Source organism: Nesoenas mayeri, assembly GCF_963082525.1.
Source record: "Nesoenas mayeri genome assembly, chromosome: 1".
In the NCBI taxonomy this organism is placed as follows: domain Eukaryota; kingdom Metazoa; phylum Chordata; class Aves; order Columbiformes; family Columbidae; genus Nesoenas; species Nesoenas mayeri.
The window spans coordinates 185,455,841-185,478,737 of NC_137541.1; the positions used below are offsets into that span (position 1 = coordinate 185,455,841).

Here is a 22,897-nt window from a genome sequence, read left to right on the forward strand (position 1 = left end):
AATGGAGTTATGGAGAGTTAGTTACTGAATATCAACCAAACTCTGAGAATTGTTCTTGTTACATTGCCTCAGGCAGGACAACATGATATGACCAGGTAGCAGCTCACAGGGAAGGAGGGCTGTAATGCAGAGGAATGGATTTTTAGGAGTCAAAGTTATTTGTTAGTGGAGTTACCCAGCTTGAAAGATCTGTGTAGGGGACATATGGGGGGGTTGTAAAAATTGTAAAAAACGTAAAGGGTAAAAAGGACACTTGGAAATTGCAATTGCATGCAACAGGAAAAAAAACCTTGGAGGACAAAAACCACATGGACATGTTAATATTGCCAAAAGTCAGGCAGAGTTTGAGGAAACTGGCCAACAGCAGCAGTTCCAGTTCATTGGATTTTTGTTTTCAGTTTGTTTTCAGATTGATTTGAGCCAGACCCAATATTTTCCTTCCATTTCTGGTACATCTGAAGTTCCTCTGATCCTTTTCAGCTAGATCAGGGTTCTCTTTAGTATTTGTGCTCACAGCAGGAAGCCATTTTCCGCAGCAACAGCTAAAGGCCTCAAGGCAGATCCACTGTATGTATCTGTCCCTGGGCTGGACACCCCAAAGCCATCATGAGCATATCCTGGAAAAACACCAGATTTTATCCCTTTGGTATTTGTAAGCCCAGTTAGTCTCTAGTTGTGGATAGATTTTGTCCAGAAAAAGAAGATTTTCTGCTTTTTCCCTTCCCTTGCCAGCTCATGCTTCTTTTATGATACCTCTGAGCTGTGGTTGATGTCCACCACCCAGCCGGAAGGTACACACAAGCACTCCTTGGGCTCCTGAGCTCCCTCTGAAAATGGCGTGAAGTGAGAAATGAACAGGAGCTGGGTGCCAAAACACTGCTGTGGAACAAGCCATGTGGCAAAAATGCCATACAGACTGAAACCTGTGGCCAGATGTTTTACATTTAATGTTTTCAGTACCACAAGCTTTAGAGAGAGATGAGAGACCCTTGAATTAGCTGGCTGTAAACAAATCTACTTTTAAATTTCTTAAAGCAACTTACACTCTGAAATACAATATCGTCCGTCCTTTGAAAAGGTGACTGGTCTTCAGATACCATGGCAGCACCATTCTGGATGCTGCTGCCTCTTTGGTTTGTCCTCACCTGTACTGCTAACGAGAGTCTAAAAAAAGACTCATTTGGGAAATTGAACATGTTGAATCTATCAGATTTATTTGTTAAATATCAAGAAATACATACTTAGGAAACTGGCATGGGTGAGCCATCATCCTACTGGGGCAGGATAGGTGTCCCTAACACAGAGCCAATTTAATGAGTATTCAGTGACAGAAATAATGGGAAATATCTGATGAGACACACGCACTTAATAAACACCATTATTCTTTTCATTATACAATCAATGAAGCGCTTTGTGGTCTCTTGCATGTATCTGCGTTTGCTCAGTGGTGAGAGCTGCACCTTCCCCGAAGCTTTTGGGTGTCCCCAGCCATTAGGTGCCTCACAAGGGCCATCCCAAGACTTGGTTTACCTGCCTGCGACTCCTGGCTCCGAGTGAAAACGTGTAGGAGAGCGCCCGCGGTTGAGGCGGGTTTGCAGAGGACCAGGCGGAACGCTGGTGCACGGAACGCTCGGCGCAGCTCCCGTTCCCAGCCGGCAGCGCGGCGGGCACGGCGCAGGGGGACGGGCCGCCGCGGGTGGCCGCGCCGCGGGCACGATGTGGAGCCGCGTCCGTGGCTGGGGCGGCGCGGCCGGGGGCTCTTGTTGCCTCGCAGCGCGGCTCCTCGCCGGGCCAGCGAGCGGCCGGGAGGCGGCGGGGGCAGCGCGGCAGGAGGGGAGGCCCAGCAGGTACCGTCACCTGGGGGAGGGAGCGCCCGGTGGCGGGGGGGCGGTTTGCCGGGGTCCGCGGCCGCGCTTCGCCCCACACCACGGCCTGACGAGGGATGGGGTTTGCTCGGCTCCCCGGGAAAGCTGCTCGGGTTCGCCGCAGGTGGGGCCGTGCCCGTCGTGGCTTGGGTTGCCCGGCCTGGCCCGGGCTGCTGCGCTGGCCTGTGCGTTAATCGGGGCCTCGTGTTTTAGCGGCGTTCCCTCATGACCGTGGCGCCTGGAGCGGGCGGGCGGGGTGCGGGGTGCGGGGCTCGCTCGATGCCGCCCGCCGCCGCCCTGCGTTCGGCTCCCTGTTCCCGCTGCCTCGGGGCGTGAACCCGCCCGGGCAGCCGGCGGGGCGGGGTTAGTCCGCCCGTCCTGCCGGGGCTGAGGCCGCGGGGGAGCGGAGTCCGGTAGAGGGGGGAGGTTCGCACCTTGATTTCTTCTTCGTCCTGCTCAGCTTTGAGTGGTGCAAACTTAGAGGGTGAGTGTCAGGAGGATGGAGCCAGGCTCTTCTCGGTGACAACCAATGGTAGGACAAGGGGCAGTGAGTACAAACTGGAACACGGGAGGTTCCACTTACGTACGAGAAGAAACTTCTCAGTGAGGGTGCCAGAGCACTGGAACAGGCTGCCCAGGGAAGTTGTGGAGTCTTCTTCTCTGGAGACATTCAAAACCCGCCTGGACGCCTTCCTGTGTAACCTCATCTGGGTGTTCCTGCTCCAGCAGGGGGATTGGACTGGATGATCGTTGGAGGTCCCTTCCAATCCCTGACATTCTGTGATTCCGTGTGGAACCACATGTGTGTGTCACCCAAGCTTAATTTCACAGTCTATGTATCAGCAGAGTTTTGTTGCTTGTCAGCAGAGGGACGTGCCCAAAGCACCATCTAAAAGCAGTATTTGGAAATTCATTTTTATTTAAAGATTTTAACTGCTTTCAATTAAAAGTCAGTTGTGTGCTTTTTTTTTTTTTTGATTTTGAAGCACCTCAGTGTGATTGAACAAGCTCTGATACTGTGATAGCTGCATGTATAAAGCAGCTTGGTTTCTTTTGTAGCCATGTTTGCGTTCTAAGGCTAGGCTTCTGAGCAGAAGGCAAGCTTGATAGTAGGTGAAATACAGTAATGCAAAGTGGCTTCAAAATGTTTAAGGTTTACAGCCTTGCTGTCTTTTTCTGACACTGTAAGCAAAGGTCTCTGAATGGATAAATAGTTTTAAGGAGCGTACAGTGTGAATTAATGAAAAAATAAAAGTAGCTGTAAATGTAAAGATTCACAGTATTTCATTTTAGCATCTATCATGTTCTTTATGATAGTTTTTCCAGAGAATGCAGTTGTGTCTCTGTTGCAATCATATCCTGAGCAGCTCCTTGCTGTCCCTGGCTTTGCATCCTCGCCTGCACCATGCCAGTTTTAGCTTCTTTCAGTGATATGGTAAACTAGGTAGAGGCACTGTTCCAGAGGGAAAAATAATCAAAATTACTTTTTTGTTTGTTACTGGGTTATCTTGCAGCTGGATCCATTTCCCCATATGGCTGTGCAGGTGCTTGGCTGCTCTGTTGCAAGGCATAGGGTAGGGAAATGTGATCCATAGTAGTACCAGAAGTGTGAAATGATGTGAAGCTAAATGGGTGTGTGCAATCCTTTTTCAGGTGGCTAGGAGTGATCTCTGCCTCATTTTAAGAGTTTCAGTGGGTTTTCTATAGTACTGTTGAATTTAAGTATCAGGTACTGGTAGATTCAAATTCTCCTTCTGCTACCTAATGCAGAGATACTTTACAAGTTTTAAGTTCAGAGATTAGATACAAGTTTTTTTTGTGGAGGAAATACAATTGTTTACTTGATTTTTGTGATGAAGAAACCATAAATAACCAAGAGTTTTTAATAGTGCTGTAGACCTTCTCAGAAGTTAAAATGTACACGTGATGTGTACTTAACATACACAGTTTGCACTCAACTAGGCCTAGGCAGTTGTAACTGGGTGGATTTTTTTTTTTAGGCTTACAAAATTCAGCCTTGGACCCTATTTTTAACTTCTGTTTTCTATTTATTTATCTAGACTTTGTCTATCATCTAGCAAAATACAGAAACTCTTCAGCACAAGCAGCGTGCTTTCTACTGAGAAAGTCAAATCTGCCGCTTCTGAAGATGGCACCACTGAAGTGGCATCAAAGAGTCAGGAGGGTACACCAGAAACACCAAAGCAGAAGTTGTTGGACCTTATTGGTAACATGAAAGTAGAAGTGAGCTACCGGAAGAAACTCCAACAGTTAAAAACCCGTGAGGTCAAAAATCAAGCTACAGATAAGCTGGAAGGCACGGACGGTGAAGGTGCTGTGCTTCAGAGGACTACAGAAGACATCAAGCGGTAAAGTATAACAAACTTTTCTTAGCCTATTTTCTCCTTTTTCAAATTGCTTTTTTCATTATCTAGAACAAAATAAAGCATCAAATGCCGTTTCAAAGTATGGAAAAGAATCTTGTAATGGCATGTGGTATACACATGTAGAGTGAGTAAATCACAGGGGAGAATCTGGACAAAAGATATTGTGTGCTTCCTACCTTTTTTCTACCTTTTTCTGCACTGAGACTCGTGGAAGGTTGCACTAAAATCTGCCTGTAGAAAGTTATTTTAGTGGGAAGGGGGAAATACAATTCAGATAAAATACAATAAAGCCGAGGAAAAAGAAAAAAAATATATTTAAGAATGGTATAATGATTGCCATGTCCTGCCAGTGGCTCCCCTCCACAAAGTGTTACCTCGTGTTTATAACCCCACAGGTCCCTGCTGCCTGTGGTCTTCAGGATTCAGATCCGAGGGGCTACGCAGTGGCGCAGGGCTGCCATTGTCCCAGGTTTGAGAACAAGAGCTCGTCAGTGGCACTTGGCAGTTGATGATTAGTGCAACACAGGGCAAACCTCACTGTCCCCCTGGCCACCCCCATTTGCGATAATGTGTAACTGTAACTTCTGAGGTATTAAGGCATAAAATGACAGTACAGAAATGACAATTTAAATATATTAAGGCTTTTTTTTTTTTGTATTTCCATATCTTTTGTGTTTCTTACAGAGGCAAACCTTTAAATCCAGAACTGGTGAAGGCTGTTTCTGCAGTCGCGTCTTCCCTACCACTCAACAAGAAACAAACAGAATCAGAACTACTTGCACAGCTAAGACGGCACGAAGAAACCACAGATAAACAGAAAAAGGGGGGAGTTATTAACCTACGGTCTGTTTATTGAATATTATTCTCAATAATGTTAGTAATTCTGATTTTGCAATGTCATCTTGAAGGTGACTGGGTTCTGTGTTGGAAAGATGGCCCTAAAACATTTGGACAGGTTTTCCTTGGAATGAATGAGCATTGGGAACATCAGTGGTCTGGTTATATCATACTCCCTGAGTTTTGCCATCCTCATTCTAAAATGTTTTTGCAGAAATTGAATTGTTTTCCTGCCCAGGATCATTACTTTATTGGACAGGCTAGCAAAATAACTTCTTTTTTTCCCAAGCTTCCGAGATTCTCACACAATGGATGGGTTTGTAGACCTTTCAGACACTCTGTCTGGACTAGTGAATTTTCATGACAGCTCTGCAGAACTGAACTATAGCAGCTCTATTTATAGCCCCACCCTTCCTTTCAAAACTTTCCAGTCAACCTTAGAAACTCATCTCTTGGCTTAACTCTGTTTCCAGTGTGGCTTTCAAACAGATGAGAAACATTTGTTTGGAAATTGAAACAGTTACGCATACTGCTTTTTTGGAAGATGGTTGAAGACAGGTTTTTAGTTCTCTTTTTGTTTTTTCTTTTCAGCTAGTATTCAGATAACTACTCAGAAAATAAGGCATTAAGGCATCCAGGTGAAATGCTTAACTAAATAGAAAATTGGATCTTCAGCAAAACAGGAATGTGAAACCTTTGTTATGGCTGTTTGTGGTGTGAACTGCAGCCTGCTTGTCTTAGTTTTAATTTATTTTGTGAAAATGGATTTGTCCCAAACCAGGATTTAAGTTTGAGCCATGTGTTACTATTTGTAAGTTGCTCTAGGGATTAGTAAAGGATCTGCTTTGTATACGTGTTGCACTGCAAACAGAGCAGCCAACAAGCTAATGATGTTCATGGCTGGTGTCTGCTTTTTAAGTGAGTGAAACCTAAGGAAGAACGTGACAGATGCTTGTGAATAGGTTGAGTTAGATGGTTGCAAAGAGACTGGGATATGCAGCGCTCAGTGAATAACTTTGTTAAACAAAACCCATGTTCCTCAGTGGTTGTGAAGGGAAAAGGGAAACACTAGGCAAGTTTCCTTTTTAGTCTGTATTTGTGATTCTCTGCCAAGAGTGCTAATGGTGGCTGTGTAGAGCAGAATGAAGTTATCTCAAAATATGTGAAGTCTGTGCTATTTGAGGAGGAAGTATGGTTGTAGGCTGTGTGTATATGATCTGTTTTCATAATGTCCTTTCAGAGTGAATACAGGAGATCTCGAGAACAACCTCTCTTTCCACAGGCTTTTAGAGCCAGAATGGTTAGCTCTAAAGGTTAAAAGTGTGGCTGTTTTATGTACAATTGATGTGTTTCTGCCCTTTTTTTTTTTTATGTGTGCAGTATTACGAAAAAGCTTAAGAGACACTTCCTAATCTAAGGAGAATAAATAAGGACTAGTTTATATAAAGAATATGTTCACTTAACTGTTAATTACCAGTGAGGTTGTTCCATCTCTGTCACTGGGATTTTCAGAAGAGCAGCGCACGCAGATGTCTTAATAATGGCCTTGGCTGTGGATGGCCACCTTAAATGTAATTAGAACCTACTTCAGTACCTGTTAAGAATGTTGGAGGACCATGCTGATACTGACTGCGCTAATACGTGCAGTGGCTAACCTCATGTGCACCTGCATCTATTCCTTAAGGCATATGTGCTCTTCTTTAAACGTGGCTGATCTGCCTGCTGGCATCAAAGGCTTGCTGTCCTCATCACGCATTGCGCTTTCCCTGAAGCACTTACCCAGCTGCGGCTGCTGCGGAAAAAAGTGTCTAAGGCAATTGTAGTCTAAGCAGAAAGGCTTTTTTTCTGTTGAAAAAGAGTTCAAGTTCTTCAGAAATTTAAAAGCTGAAGTCCTTGCAGCTGTATATTGACTCTATATAGTTGATTGATGGGTTAAGATGTGCTATTACAATATTTTATAACAGGCTTGTGGATAAATTGCTGTGGTTAGAAAAATGCATTTTCTTCAACCAAAACGGGCCTTTTTGGTTGGATAGGAATGTCGTGGCGGGTTTGCTGTGCTTGGAGTTGGCAGTTTCTACTCCCTGAGATAGCTTTGTGAAGTAGCTTGTTTCCCCCTGTGAATATACATGTGGTGATTGTATTTTTTTTTTCCCTCCACTCTATGTTGAAAAGTTCTGTTTTCTTCCTTACTAGTTAGGTAGCAATTTGAAACTCCTATCAGTGGATGAGTTTTCAGGAAAGACCAGCATCTCCTGCTGATTTTCGTGACTGAAAACTTGGTTAATAGTAACTTTTCGCAGTAAGGCTCTGAGATAAATGTGGGACTTTCAGCTTTCTGATCAGTGTTTAAAATGTTTTTGGTTTTATTTTTAAAAAGCCCAGCAGCCCTCAGGCTTGCTTGGGCACGACTTCATACTCCAGAATACCTCAGTCCACACAAGGCACTAATATATTAGGAAGCAGTTACTTTTATTCAGACATGATTATTTTCTGTGGAATTTTATTTGACAACAAGAGAATATGTGCTGTTTCACTTTTCATTTTTTTTATAGAGGTTTTGCATTTAATATACTAACCCATTTTAAAAGGCAATATGTATTGCTCTGTTATTTAAAACCATTCACAGCTTCACAAGCAGTAGAGCCTTATAATGCTCAACTGCAAAAAATGAGGATGCTGTTATTGAGATTTATGTTATATAATAAATTGTACGTTGTCCAGATCTTTTGGCTTGTACTAATTTTTTTCCAGGATTGTGGCATGACCTCCAGAGGTCACTGTTGTCTGCAGTCTCCTCATTGGCTTGGTTTGTAGACAGCATGAGGACAGTGTGTTTGCTAGGAGGGGAAAATATTAATAATACAGGAATTTATTTTTCTGAGTGTGGGATGAAGTTTCACTCAGTGGAAATTACAACAGCACTATACTAGAATAAAATCAGCAGCACTACAAATTTAAATTTCAGCTCCTGTTTTGGGTGAACAAGATGAGCAGTGGTTTAGAGCTTAGGCTAAAATATATCCAAAGCTCCTTGGCTCTCCATTTTTAGTATTGTAATTATTGGTTCGTAATCAGGAAGGAGAGAGAATCTGTGTTTGTTACAAAAGCTCTACCTCTTCCCATCTCTGGAAGGCAGAAATATCTAGGGACTTGGATTTTTTTAACCTCGTGTTGGACATGAGGTAATATCATGTAATATCTGACCACTGTAAGTACACTGGGCTTGGAGTATGACTTTGTACTCTGTTGTTTTTTTGTTAAAAATGCTTTAAAAACATCTTTGTAGTTTTATTTTTAATTAATGCAGAGACACTTTTAATGGTGGAGTGATGAATGTTGCTGCCAGAAATGTTCATATACCAACGATGGGTTGACATTAGGACTTCCCAGTGAGAAATGTGACACCATGGATTGCATATTCCGAGAGCTTAGTAGCATAGTCTATCTAGACCTACTGTGCAAAACCACAAATAAATGGAAGTCAGCTGTGAGGAGGGCTGCTCTGAGGAAGCCTGATCCCCCGTAGCATGGGAACCCTCCAGCCTTGCAGGTCACAGACAAGTCAAGTGGTTGTGCTGGGCTGGCTGTGACTGGCTTTAGGAATTACGTCCCCTTGACCCTCACCAGTGTGTCAGGCTTCTGATCCAACACCAGCTCACCGATGCCACTAGGCATTTCATAGAGTAACTTCTGGTGAGAGATACACAAGTAATCTGAGATTGTTTTTTCCTTATGATTAAAATGAAATTATTTAGAACTTGTTTTCTGATGCCTTTCTTTCAGAGTAGGTACTTGAAGAACTATGCTGTTCTGGTTCTGTTGTTTGAAACCACATCTAAAACCAAAGAGAAATCCTACTGAGTTACTGTGGCAATTAGCTTTTACAATTTTCCAGAAGTATTTATTTCTTGTCAGTAAAATCTCTTGACTTGAGCTGCCAAAAACATAGTCTGAATTGCATTCAGATTTTCATAAAATGGATATGCAGTGCTTTCGACTTGCCCTATTTCTGTTTTTTGAGACAGTATTTATGTCTTAAAACTTGAGTGCTGCAATTTTGGATGACTGCGTGTTATTGGAAGTGGTTGGGCAGAGATGATAGCTGTGAGGAAGATTACCAGCTTGGTCTTTATCAAGCAAGAGACTTACCAGTTCAGGGGATGGATCGGCGGAGGCAGAAAGGCGCTGTGTTTTCCCCTTTGTGTTCAGAATGAGCCACACACTGCGCTGGAAGAGATCAAAGAGTTTGCTCTTCACATAAGATTTTGACTTCAGAATTACGAAGGAAGATGTGGTCTGTTAATACTGTAATGTGATTATGCAATGTGAGAGATTGCAGTGGATCAGGAAAGGTGACCTACATATTAGGGTGACATGATTGACATGATTGACCCATGTCAGCTGATGTGTGAAGGCGAGCTTCATTTTGGTCTGCAGCAGCACAGCTCTGTCCCTGAGCAGTGTTGGTTCCTGTCCAAAAAACTGGTGATTCCTTGTATCCTGATAAATTCTTAATTTAATAATGTACCAGGCCCACTCCTAATATTGGTATGCAGATACAGGAAATTTTTCTTTTAGTTGGAAACTAAGTAATTTCAAAGAAAGCATTCATTGTAGATTTAGTAGGCGAAAATAGCACTTTTAATTTAACCTGTATAGAATGTAACTATAGAAAGTAACCACTGAAGTGGTTTATTAAGTAAGACTTTAACTTAACTTTAACTTAAAAATGGGTATATTTTGTGAGGAATCTATAATGTTGTCTTATGAAACATGACAAACTTCCTTGCTTTTTCGATTTCTTGAGGTTTTACATTTGTGTTTTTAATTTCAGCAACGTTATTTCAGAAATGGCGGTTAAAAGGGAGTCTCCAGCTCAGCGAGGTGTGAGGATATCCAATCGTATTTCCGTGGATTTCGATGAGGATGGGCAAAGAATCAAGTCTGAAAGACTCTCACGTCAGTCTTCTGACTCCAGAAGGTATTTTTATTGTGTTCCCTTCTAATAGAAGGACTGTGCAAAAAATTACTAACAGATAATATTTTAAATCTAGTTGTACATATTTATGCCACCATGATACTTAAGAGCTTAAAGGAATAACTTAAGCATTTTTCGAGAAAAGTGCTGTTAGCATTGCAGTAAACTTCTGTGAGAACAGATTTGTTCATGATAACCAGCTAATCAAGTAATTTGCGCTTTTAAAATATTAAATTGTAGATAGTTAAAAGTATTTGTGGAAATGTAATTGTGTTTGTTTTAAGTAGTTTAAGTTATTTTCACTTATGCATAATACTGTTTCATATAATTTTTTTTTAAGGGGAAATGGAGACTTTCAAGGCTTACTTTCATCTAATGGAAAACTTCCATAAATGTTGCGTATTTTGAGAAGTTTCATCTGTTCTGTTGGGGTTTTAAAGAGACTTTAAAGTTTGGGGTTTTAAAAATTTTTTTTAGCACCTTGTTGCGACTAGTAAGTCATTCTATGATTTCTTTATTGCCCGTGACATTGTAATTGTCTATGAAATGAACTTTATAACTTACATGATGATTTCATGGTATCCCTTAAAATTATCTTGCTGCTGGTTTATGTGGCAAATCTATCAATGAATTAAGGAGTGCTCTTATAGTTTGGCAGAGTTCCTGGAGTGAGAGAGCACCAAGCTGGTCTCCATCGATAGTTAAGCCATAGTTGATGGACACTTGAAGTTGATCCTTGTCCTGGTACGGACCCTTATCCTCCACTACTCCATTTCCATGCTGGGGGGAGGATGAAGGTGATGATGAAGCAGAGAAGCAGAGTCCTAAGCAGAGGCTGCTGGGCTGGATCCAGAACACAATTCCTTACTTGGCAATCACAAACTTCGATCACTTTTTGCAGATTAATCTCCTTTCCTTGAGGTTAGGGGCTGGAAGTTGAGGGAGTCATTTGTGTTTAGATAGGTAATGCCAAAGACAGAATTTGGATAACTAAGGAAAAGCAAAACAAAACATAAATTTATGGGTGAGTAAATGTACAATATTCTGCCTTCTTTGGCCCAGACATCTATTTCAGTTTGTTGTAAACAGAGAGTGGTAACGTCCCGCAAGGAACAAATTGAAATGCATTAATTGAGCCTGTAGATCATGCAGAAACCTCAAAGAAGTGGCTATAGCCAGTCATTGGAAGAATTTAGCTTCCTTGCTGAGTGAATTTCTTGTTCTTGAACTACCACACTGTTAAGGTGTGTTGGGGAGGTTTGGGTCTGGGGCCTCTCTGATGTTACAAGACAGCAAACAGTCCTGTCTTTTCCTAATGTGAAGCTTGCAGAAAGCTCAAGAGGGGCTTCTTGTAATAGAAGTCAAAAGGAAGAAGTGGAACAAGGTTCTAGACCAAGCCCTCCTGACTTAGATATTTCTGTCCTGATATTTTAATTCAGCTATAAGCTGCCAGTTTGAGGAACAAGGGAACTGACTTCATTATCAGTTGCTGAATAACTCCATAGATATTTTTAATCTGGGGATAATTATCAGAGTTGGTAGTCACATGAAAGTAATTTTGTTATTAGGCTGTGATTCTTGACTGTGAGAAATTACTTTATTTAAGATGTTGGGTTAAAAGTTTTTCAAAGTTTGAAAGAATAAAAATAATATGATCTAGAAGTAGAAACTGAAAACCTGAGACATTACCTGTTTGTACAGTGTATATTATTTTATATCTTTGCTAAACTTTTCATTTACTAACTTACTGCAAAATAAAGTTAATTTCACTTATGTTTGAGAGAGTTTATTAAATGTGTGATATCCGAGAAGCTGTCTTACTCTCTTCATGTGATGAAACTGGACTTGGTATATCACTTCAGGAACAGTATCTTAAAATAGTTTTTAAAATCCTAGTAATGAGCAAACTGTCTCCAGTTTCAGTCCTACATTAGTTCCTACATCCCTGAAAATCTAACAGATATACTTACACATTGATAATGTGGGTTAGGAAGAATATCTAAGTTTAAATGGTGATGTTGTTTTATTGTAATTTGAAGTTGTCATTTTAAAATAAATTTTCTTCCAAGTGATGCTTGTATCTTTGGCCAGCGTTATGGGGAGTTACACACAGACAGGAAAATATAATCCTAAATCAACATTCTTTTAAGGCTCTGTAATTAAATTGCTCAGTGCTGAAATAGATTCATGGTAGTTACATCAATAAAATGCAATATGGCAAGAGCAGGTTTGCAGTAGTAGTTTGTGGCCATCAGAAATCTGTTGTGAATCCAGTGAGGTGAAATTTTGAGGTCAGGAAGGGCAAGTATTGCCAGGGTAACAGTGAATATGTAATAACGTGAAGTAGGAACTATTAGAGTTCCAGATGAAACCTGGAAGATTGTATGCTTAAAATAATGATTTGTTCTAAAGTTCAGTGTCTTCTACAGTAAAGGCATTGGTTTTCCTTTTTTTCTGTTTATAAGAAAATTTATTTTGATTACTTGTTCGACTCTTGGATTAAAAAAACCCATAGTACAGGCTCATGCCTAAAGATAAACATGGTTTAAAATAGATGGTCAGAGTGAAATACTCTTATATTCAAAAAAGAGAGCATCAGGGTGATGCTGTTTAAAATATACCATGCAGATATACTTTGAGTGTTTGCCATATGGCAGAGAAGGTGGCTGTGTAATCTTCCAAAAAGTCTATTTATGTCATAAAGCAGGAATTGTTTGATTTAGCTGTTGCCTTTTCTCTTCCTGAATTGTGCAATATTTTTAACAGGGGAAAAAAAAAACCAAACGAATCACCAGGTTCACTTTTTGGTTGCAACTTTGTAAAATTGCTTGAGTACTGTGGTTTGATACTGTTTAGTTTTGTTCAGATTCCCAAATATTTCCATAAAAAGTGACCGCAAATATGATGTTTGATTTATGCTCATTCTTTCACATGGAAATGTTTTGAGAAGCTCTATTATGGACAAACAGTTAAAAGTCTCAGGATTTAGTGAGAGTCCCACTCTTTTTTTTTTCCTCCAGAGTTCTGTTAGTTCATGAGAATATTTTGTGCTTTTAAATTTGTTATCTGGCACTGTTGTGTTGTGAAATACTTAATATAATTTTTCTTTTTTGTTTATAGAAGTCTCAAAGTAGGAAAGAGACTTAATATATTCACTAAGGCTTCTACAGAAACAGAAAAGGCGCTGCAAACAGGTTAGTGGAAATTCAATAATGGAAACCCCAGTGAAGCCAAGTTCCGAATATTTAGAATATCAAGAGATTCACTGTTGTGGAGGAGACTTATGACCTGTTAACTTCCTGCTTTCAGACATATAAAAAAATAAATACTGTAATGTAACTCTGATTTTTAGTAAGCAAACTTCCATGCAATGTCAGGCATTAATGTTTTCTGTACTAATCGGGACATTCTGTTACTGAACTTGGAACAGTAAGTGGCTTTTTGTCACTAAGGCCAGTGTTTCTTCAGTGAGTGTAAAACTAGCCTGGAGAACAGGTAAATTGACTCCAGTAGCTTATTTGGTCTAGTTGCAAACTTGCTGCATTTGTTTTATGGCAAAGAAACACAAGGCTGTAATCCCAGGGAAACAAGCAACGCTCTTGGGGTGGCTGCACATAAGCAGGGCACAAAAACACCAAGCCCATACATTTTGTTGGTTTGTGGCCTTCTCTTGTTTAGTGTTGTATATGTAGGTCGAAAGATCCTGTAAGTGCCTGCTTTACCTGCTGTGAAGCTCTTCATAAATGTTTAGAATCATAGAATAGTTTGGATTGGAAGGGACCTTCAAAGCTCATCTAGTCCAACCCCCTGCAGTGAGCAGGGACATCTTCAACTAGCTCAGGTTGCTCAGAGCCCCGTCCAGCCTGGCCTGGCTCCAGGGCTGGGGCATCTACCACCTCTCTGAGCAACCTGGGACAGTGTTTTACCACCTTCATTGTAAAAGATTTCTTCCTTATATCTTTTCTAAATCTACCCTCTTTTAGTTTAAAACCATTACCCCTTGTCCTTTTTGCTGCAGACTCTGCTAAAAACTCTGGCTCCATCTTTCTTATAGGCCCCCTCAAAGTACTGAAAGGCTGCAATAAGGTCTCCCTGGAGCCTTCTCTTTTCCAGGCTGAAAAACCCCGACTCTCTCAGCCTGTCCTCACAGCAGAGCTGTTCCAGCCCTCTGATCATTTTTGTGGCCTCCTCTGGCCCCTCTCCAACAGGTCCATGTCTTTTCTGTACTGAGGCTCCAGAGCTGGACACAGGACTCCAGGTGGGGTCTCACCAAAGGAGAGCAGAGGGGCCGAATCAGCTCCCTCGACCTGCTGGCCATGCTGCCCAAGATAAGATTTGCCTTCTGGGCTGCAAGCACACGTTGCCGGCTATGTCCAGTCATTCATCCCCCAGTATCCCCAAGTCCTTCTCCACAGGGCTGCTCTCAATCCCTTCATCCCCCAGCCTGTATTGATACCAGAGGTTGCCATGACCCAGGTGCAGGACCTTGCACTTTACCTTGTTGAACCTCACGGAGTTCACATGGGCCCACCTCTTGAGCTTGCCCAGCTCTATGTGGATGGCATCCCATCCCTCAAGCATGTCAACTGCACCACTCAGCTTGGTGTCATCAACAAGTTAGCTGAGGATGCACTCAATCCCACGATGTTGTTGATGAACAGTACTGGTCCCAATATGTGCCCCTGAGGGACACAATTCGTCGCTTATCTCCATCCAGACGTTGAGCCGCTGACCACTATTCTCTGGATCTGACTGTGCAGGCAGTTCCTTGTCTACCAAATGTATGTGCCAAAACTCACATGAGATAAAACCAAAACCAGGTGTGACTCACCTTCATATTCCCTGAAAGGCACAACACTGCAGGAACAGTCTTAATGCCATGTAAGGGGGTGGCTTTCACGTATGAGGGCTTAGCTTTACTAGGCTGGGTTTTGGCTAAGAGCGCGTGAACACAGGCAAGTCATTTAAGGAACTCCCTCCCTCTTCTTTCTGAACAGTGAAACTGTGCATTGTTAGCACTGACCTTTAATACACTGATTTTTCTAAGCTATTTTGAGGCCCTTTGGAAAAAAGACTTTATTTCAGTGAAGTGACTTAGAACTGTACATAAAGCCAGCATCTGCAGAATTAGCATTCTTCTCTGATATATTATGAAATGATACATATTTGTTTCCATTTCAAGAATAAAACTGTTAGTTTCTGCTGGATTCTAGCTGAGTAATTTTCTCCTTTTTTTTTTTGTACACTTGAAACTGCAAAGAGAAATTAATTTGTTTATGTAATTTCTTCAGTAAGCTGACAGTGCTATTTGCGTATTTTCAAGCATCTGTGAGTTTTCTGAACTCAACAACCTCGGTGCTGAACTATGAAAGTTACTTGTTAGAATGGAATTCGATTTACTCTTTTCTAAGATTGCCCATTTCCTTAAAATTGGTCCCTTTTACATATAAAAACATGACATATGATGCAGCGTTTATTTTTAACTATCTGGACAACTGCGTTGTTGGAGTAAATGGTGTTGAATCAAATTTACTCAGGTAAAACAGTGAGAATTTAACCTTTCTTTTTTGCATGAGCACAATGCAGATGCAACAGCACATACTAGTCACTCGAGATAAAAAGTTGAGATACACTATTTTTTTTAACAGAGAACTGGAATGTGCACAAATTGTGTAAGAGAACAAGTGGACTTTATTGGATTTGTAATTAGATATTAAGAAATAAGCTTTTTTCAGCTTTTTATGTGGTGTTTCTGTTTTTGATTCCAAGTAGCCTTGAGGAAATCTACAATATATTCTAAGCCAGGAAGCTTATTATTTGGCTTTCTCACTGAGCCTGGTGACAAACATTTATTTTGCATTAATCTCAAGAAACAGCAACGTGTAACTTGATACTTTGATTCATTTGCTTTCCCTTTATTGGCTCATATTAATGGAGATAATGAGTTAAAATATTGTTTGTACTTTACAGTATATTCAATATTTATTTTGAAAACCTGAATGTTAACTGGGAAGTAAATTGGCATAGTGGAAAAATTATTCGTAACTTTTAACATAAACTGTCAGTATTATTTTAAGTTTCACAGAGGTGAAAATGTTTGTCACCTTTACTTCAAGTTTGAAAAAATGAGTTTCTGCTCTCTTCCATTAGAATATTTGTTAGTAGTGTTATTACTAGAAGGTATTCTTTAAGATGTAGACAATAACTTCATTCTGGTATGGTTTCTCATGTTATGTTTTGTCTGTACTTTATTCCTGCCTTCAGCCCTCAAATCAAAGAAGGCAGCTATGGAATATAGTTCTGGAAACTTCCCTGCTAAATAAGAAATAATTTGAAAAAGTATCTTCTGATTTAACACAAAAAAATTAAAAACTTTTCAGTATGTAAAAATACTGTTTGCCCTTTTGGTTTAATTTTTCTTAAAGGAGAGCGGAGATTTTTTTTAATCCAGTGGAGTTGTGAGCCACTGAGCCAAAGATGAAATTGCGTCTGAGATTTAAATACGCTTCTGAGTAGCAAAATAATAGCTGTGATCCGTTTCATGTGGACTGTGATATTTGAGTTCACATCAAGGTCTCTATTCTGAGGAGCTCGGGGTGAATTGATAACTGGGGGAGACACGAAAATCGAGGGGAGCAGGATGTCCACAGCTCCAGGGGCAGCAGCTCCCGGCAGTTCCTCCCTGTCCTCTGGTGACAGCTCATCCCCTTCGCTCCAGCCCTGCCGCCCAGTCTGGGCTCACGACCAGTTCTCCTGGGCGGAGGGGCAGCAGCTGCTTCAGAGTGACTCTGCTACCATAGGAGTGCACTTGGATAAAATAAAATAATGGCTTGCATCAGGAAAGATGCGTCCCTAAAGGGTTTGACTTTGGGAGAAGAATAGGAAATCGGGTTTTCTTCAACCCAAGAGACAAAAATTTATGAGTGCTGGGGAAGGAATTGCCATCATTTGTAGACTGAGTTGTCTCCCTGCAGGAGAGTATAGTTGTGAAGTACCTGAAAACTCCTCTAGTAAGCAAGATTACTTTAGCAGAGTGCACCAGTCAAGTTCAGAGTTTGTCATATGTACAATTTGTGACAGACAAAAAGGAAAAACGACTGTGTGAAAGTTTTAAAAATAAATTGCCCCCTAGGAGTCCAGAATATGTTTTCGCCAGACATTTAAGAACTTAACGGACTTCCATTTCAACAGAGAATTCTTATTGAGAAAGGTGAGGCTAGCAACTGAAGTAGAAAAATTTGCCAGTTGAAAGTTGTAATCTCTGTAAAGGTTAATGTTAAAGGATTTTGTTTTAGCTAAGGAGAAGTCTTTGGCATCCTGACAGATCTTTCCAAAATTTCTTTTTTAGTATCTTCACCAACAATTTGGGATCTGGAATTTGCAAAGGAGGTTGCAGCAGTAACTGCACAGCCTCCGCGAAACGGTTTTGAGGAGATGATCCAGTGGACAAAAGAAGGAATACTGTGGGAATATCCAATTGACAATGAAGCTGGTATGTGTACTGTTAACTTGTATTATCTGTCTCTATTTATGTTTTTTCAGAATTAGAGCATGCTATGACCTTTGACTGTTTTAACATAGTGTTTCAGCTATGAGTCACGCACTTGATAGTAAACAAATATAACTTTCCAACTGTCCAAAATCTGAGATGCTTCAGATGAACTTATTCTGGCACTTGTCTGGTGAAGTTCTGCAGGTGGTTTGGCTGATCTGAGCACTGGCTGCTGCCAAAAAGGGGGGAACTCTCCCCCTCCTTTTCTCACTCAGCCCTGACGCTTTCAACACCAAAAGGCCATTCAAGGCTATTACATAATACCTTTTACTATGCAACTTCTTTAAAGAAGCTTCTAGCAGAGGACAGGGAATCTTAAAGCTGCTGTGTGAGTTTTATAATGCTCATTCTGTTCTTTGGTGCAGCTCTCAGCCCAAGTGGCTGGCTGGATCCTCATCAGCTCTCTGCCAGTTCCATATCTGCACTGGCTGAGTGTTAAACAGCTGTTTGCTCTCTTCGTTCTGTCTGTTTCAGAAGCAAAACAGTCATGATATTCACTCGCTCTGGGCATCTGTCTTAACTAGACATCTTTGTGCACTGTATTTACTTTTATTACCATAAAAAAAAAAGAAACTCCGTATGAAGTTAAGCCAGGAATGACAGAGAGAAAAATGTTAAGGAAGGGGAGATTTGCAGAAAGCAAGTGTACTCTTTAGGAATGGGGACTTCTTAACTTCAGGTAGAGCTTGCCTGTGGTGTGTGGTTTATTTATTTTTTTAAGACATTAAACAGAACTATTTCAGAATGATTCAGTCACTGAAAGCAAAACAGGTTAGTATCTGAAGCTGAGAGTCTTTGAAAATCTGTCCTTTACCAAGCTGCAAATTGCATAATGTGGTTCATTGTTTCTTAATGCTTATTCTCATCCTATTTTTGCAGTTTCTTCACAGAATTTAATCACTGCTCCCGGAACTGATTTGTTCCATCATGTAGACATCTGAGTATATTCTAGTCATGTTCTTGCAAGTTTAAAACCACTGCCACCAATGGTTTTTCTGTTGTTGTAATGTGGCTGGAACCCTGCTGTCTGGGACCATAAGTGGACCAGGCGTCTTTGGCGGCGAATGTTGTTTCTGTTGCAGCAATGCGGCCGGAACCGTGCTGTCTGGGATGGGGTGGCGAATGGACAAAGAGTCTTTGCATATACTTAAACAAGAATCTTTATTGATTTGTCCACAAAGACCAGTCATGTGGAAAATTCCAGTGGAGCATTCAAAAATCTATCCCTTCTCAGGTTGAAATATCAAGTCAGTAAATTCCAGCCTATCAAACTGCCAGCCACAGGCTGTTAATCAGGTCAGGTATGTCAAAGCGCTTGTTGAGAGCTTGAGAGCCTCACTCCAATTATTTCAACGTATACTGTACTTTCAGTGGCTCTGCAAAAGAAAGATGCTCATTCCCTCTGTTAATTTTGCAGCTTTGTAGCACTTACTTCCCTCAGTAGGAGGACATGACTTCTGTATCAAGAAATGTGTGATTTTTCTTTTGTGTCACAAGCACATGGCTTTAAAAACACACGTGTAATTAAATTTTCTATTTAGGAAGCATGTATACTCAACTTTTAGCATTATGAGAGCCTATGAAATTTTAAACATAAAAGAGAAAGAAGACAGCTTATAACTGTTTTTCTTGGCTCCAGAGCATCTCTGGTGTTCTAGTTAGAGTGCTCTACCAAAGCACTGCCCTGTGCTTTGAGGCATCAGGGCAAGGCTGTGATTTTTAAAACTTCTCTGTCCATGACGTGAACATCTGAAAATGTGGGTACACACAAGGTTTGCTGCAGTGCCCAGCAGCAGTTTTTCCCCATATCCCGCTGCCCTGTTCTCTGCTCACGTCTGCATGTCCTTTCCCTTCTCTGATGCAGTTGAAGTTACTGTTAGTCAGAAAACTACCTTTTTTTCTCTCCATCTCTCCAAACTCTGATTAATTTTTCCCAGATTAGCAAACCTTCAGTATAGCTTGCGTAACATCATTCTCACTCCTCCTCCTTTCTGCTTGCCTCTTCTCCTTCTAGTAGCTTTAGTTCTGCTCCATGACTTGCCATGGCAAAATGTTGGGAGAAGTGTTGATTTCTGCTCCTGTTTAAAATTATTTCTGTGTATTTATGCCTTGATGACTCAGATCCCGAGGAGTGCCATGGTTAAAAAGGACAGTGCAGATTATTGGTGCTACTTTGCTTTAGCACCTCATTCTGAGGAGCAAATGCCTCTGGTGGGCCAGAGATTGTTATGGCAAAAGTGACAGGTTTAATGGGAATCTCAGAAAATTAATGCCTCAGTTGTCCCAGATGGCTTCTGTAGGCGAGAGTTTGCCAACTCCTGTTGTGGCTGTTTGCTGAGATGCTATTTTCAGCAGAGAAGCGTTGCATCCGTTTGCCAGAAGAGGTGGCAGATGTTATGCAATCATTTTAGGTTTGGTTTGTTTTAATAATTCTGGGTCTATCCTGGGGACCTACTATGAAGGCGTGATATTTATAATTCTAAAAATCCTACAATCATAGAACAGTTTTGTTTGGAAGGGACCTTTAAAGATCATCCAGTTCCATCTCCCCTACCATGGGCAGGGACATCTTTCACTAGATCAGATTGTTTGGTCGTCTTCCACCAGATCCGGATACGTGGTCCTCTTTATTTATGATGAGAATGTCAGCAAGACTCTGTGTAAGGATGGACACTTGCATTTGAGATGTCATCTTTAAGACAAGGTTTGTTGTCTCTTGGGAGAGCTAGAGAAATTCCTTGGACTTTCTGGTTTACATAGGGGTTTGGAAATAGGATATTGAGAGTGAGTGACTTCTTGCTTTGAGGTCGGTAGAGAAAATCCTCTACTTTAGACTCCCACCATGTTCTTTCAAATCAGGTTTCTGAGGGGGCAAGGGACAGGCTTGTTCTTCCCGTGCAGCAGGAGTTCTGCCTTGCTCGAGGTGGGGGAGCCATGCAAGTATATCTCATCTAATCCCACGAGAGGTCTGAGCCTCTGATGCTTTGGGCAATTGTGGTCTCTTTTTGTGAGACACATTAGACTTTCTCGAGGACTGAAATATGTGGTCTAACTGAAATGTTTAGACTTAGCACTTCATCCCCAAGCCATATGTCATGTCTTTGACAAATGGGAGATCAAAGGAATCGTTCCTTCTGACCTGAATTTTTGTGTGAGACTATACATGGCTTAATTTCTTTCAGGTTAGAGATGAAAATTGGAGAAATTATTAATTAGATGTAATCTTTTCTGACACCCTCTATCCTCAAAAGAAAAGCATCCAAAAGACCAAATTTTACTAGCAGCAGCATTCAGATTCTTTCAGTAGTGGGTTCATTGGTTTATTTCTCTTGGATTTTTGTGACCAGCAGAAGTCTGGAAGTCTGGAAAGGATGATGGCTTGTGAAAGCAATCAACAGCTTCTAGGTACAGAGAGATTCCACTTACCCTTGCTGGGGAAAGTCGGTGTGGGTGGCATGCTAAAAGGATCATCTCTCTGCTTCTGTAAGTGGACATAGGTTTCCAGGCACAGCGGAAATGTACCTTCTGAAGCTGACGTGACCTTTATTTTTCCTTTTAACATAAGGGGAAAAGAAGAGAGCTTCTGAAGAAGGAAATGTGCTTTCTTTTTCAAGGACAAGAGAGATGAAAGTACCATATAGCTGGTATATTTCTGGGAAAAATGTGTGGGGAAAAATAGAACTATTTCTCATTTTAAAACACGAAAGAAATAATGCAGATTTAATGAATACAAGCTTAGAGACTTCTCCATCCAGGAGCTGTGTATCTTTTCTGCTGAAACTTCAGAAGCTCTAATGAAATAGGAGACCTAGGATTGACATGGCTTAATTACCTCAGTTTTAATACTCCTGATTTATTTTTGCAAATAATGGATCATATCCTAGCTAGAAAAATTACATGTACACTTGTGTCTTCCCATTTTAGTCAATTTAGGCAATCAGTGTTTTCTTAATAATTTATTAAGAAAGTGTCCACAATCTAAAAGGTGATACCCATGATAAATCAAAATTTTCACATATTGAGCAAACAGGTTTTTAGCAAGAAGATTGATTTATTTTTTGAATTATTCCCCCTGCTCCTGCCCTGGCATCAGCTTTCAGTGAGATTACCAGCGAAAAAGTTGATTTAAATATTTGATATGCTTATAAATGAAAGCACAAAATGGAAGTAATATGGTAGACAGTAGTATGATAACACACTGACATTTTTTGTGGAGGGAGAAATTAATATCTTAAAATTCTGCAGTTTCTTTCACTTCTGTGTTGTTGGCTTAACTGTGCAAAAGAATTAAAAGACACCGAACCATTCATTTGATTGATTTAAGATTACTTGCACACCATATCCTTTTTTACCTTGATAAATTTCCTGTTGTACTATGACTGTCATTTTGTCTGTTTTTGTTTTTTTCCCCTTCTGTTAGGGATGGAGGATGATGCTGAATTCCATGAACATATCTTTCTGGAGAAACACCTTGAAGACTTTCCCAAGCAAGGACCTATTCGCCACTTCATGGAACTAGTCATCTGTGGGCTTTCAAAAAACCCGTACCTCAGTGTTAAGCAGAAGATTGAACACATTGAGTGGTTTCAGAAGTATTTTGAGGAGAAAAAGGAATATCTTCAAGAGATTTGAGGCTTGGGAAAGTGCTTAACCTTGAAAGGAAGAAAAATTGCATCGAAATTGATGTTTTCTTATCATAGAAATATTGTCAGTGAATAGTAATCATGTGACCTGAAAGTTGTATCTTAAATAATAAACTGCAAGGTCATACTTTCATGTGTGTATGTCCATGTATAGGTAGATATTTTTGACAAGAAAAGGAAGGACCTGGTTTTTTTGTAGAATGTGTGTTTAAAGTGTAGTTTATCAAAATTGTTGTCTTTTAAATTTGGAATTAATCTTTTGACCAAAGAAAATATTAGGTCTAATTCCACTTGCTACAGCCTTCACACTTGGTGTGTATCTTGACAGGTTTCATCATCTTTCCCATTCTGGAAAAGTTGCAATGCTTTTGTTTTTAAAAAACTCCTGATAACAGCTCTTATTTTGAAAAGCTGTTACTGAGATAGTAAGACTTCATTTTGCTAATTAATTAAATACACTGGTATTTGGATGATATTAATCCTTTCTGTCCTCCTTTCACTAATTATCTTTGTTGGTTCATTTTGAAATTTTAGGTAATAACTATGTCATTTGAATTCAATTCGTACTAGTTCATCTGTTCAACGAAAGGCTATTGTATTTCTGAGACGTGTGCTCAGTGTAATACTGGTGA

The 22,897-nt window shown here is 40.6% G+C and overlaps 1 protein-coding gene across 1 annotated transcript; it reads left to right on the forward strand.

Annotated features, from left to right (window-relative positions):
* The first annotated feature begins 1,665 nt into the window (after positions 1 to 1,665).
* On the forward strand, positions 1,666 to 22,288 carry MRPS31 (mitochondrial ribosomal protein S31). The gene is made up of 7 exons (XM_080357711.1): positions 1,666 to 1,847; positions 3,926 to 4,234; positions 4,937 to 5,095; positions 9,927 to 10,073; positions 13,191 to 13,264; positions 17,419 to 17,562; positions 22,043 to 22,288. Exons 1-7 carry the CDS (start codon positions 1,717 to 1,719, stop codon positions 22,252 to 22,254), a joined length of 1,176 nt encoding a protein of 391 aa, XP_080213837.1. The 5' UTR covers positions 1,666 to 1,716; the 3' UTR covers positions 22,255 to 22,288.
* The last annotated feature ends 609 nt before the right edge of the window (positions 22,289 to 22,897 follow it).

What these genes read in the sequence shown, in the direction of transcription:
- MRPS31 (XM_080357711.1), top strand. Translation starts at nt 1,717, where the DNA reads ATGTGGAGCCGCGTCCGTGGCTGGGGCGGCGCGGCCGGGGGCTCTTGT. An exon ending in CAGGAGGGGAGGCCCAGCAG is followed by an intron (nt 1,848 to 3,925) that starts GTACCGTCACCT and finishes TTATTTATCTAG; the next exon opens with ACTTTGTCTATCATCTAGCA. An exon ending in GGGGGAGTTATTAACCTACG is followed by an intron (nt 5,096 to 9,926) that starts GTCTGTTTATTG and finishes TTTTAATTTCAG; the next exon opens with CAACGTTATTTCAGAAATGG.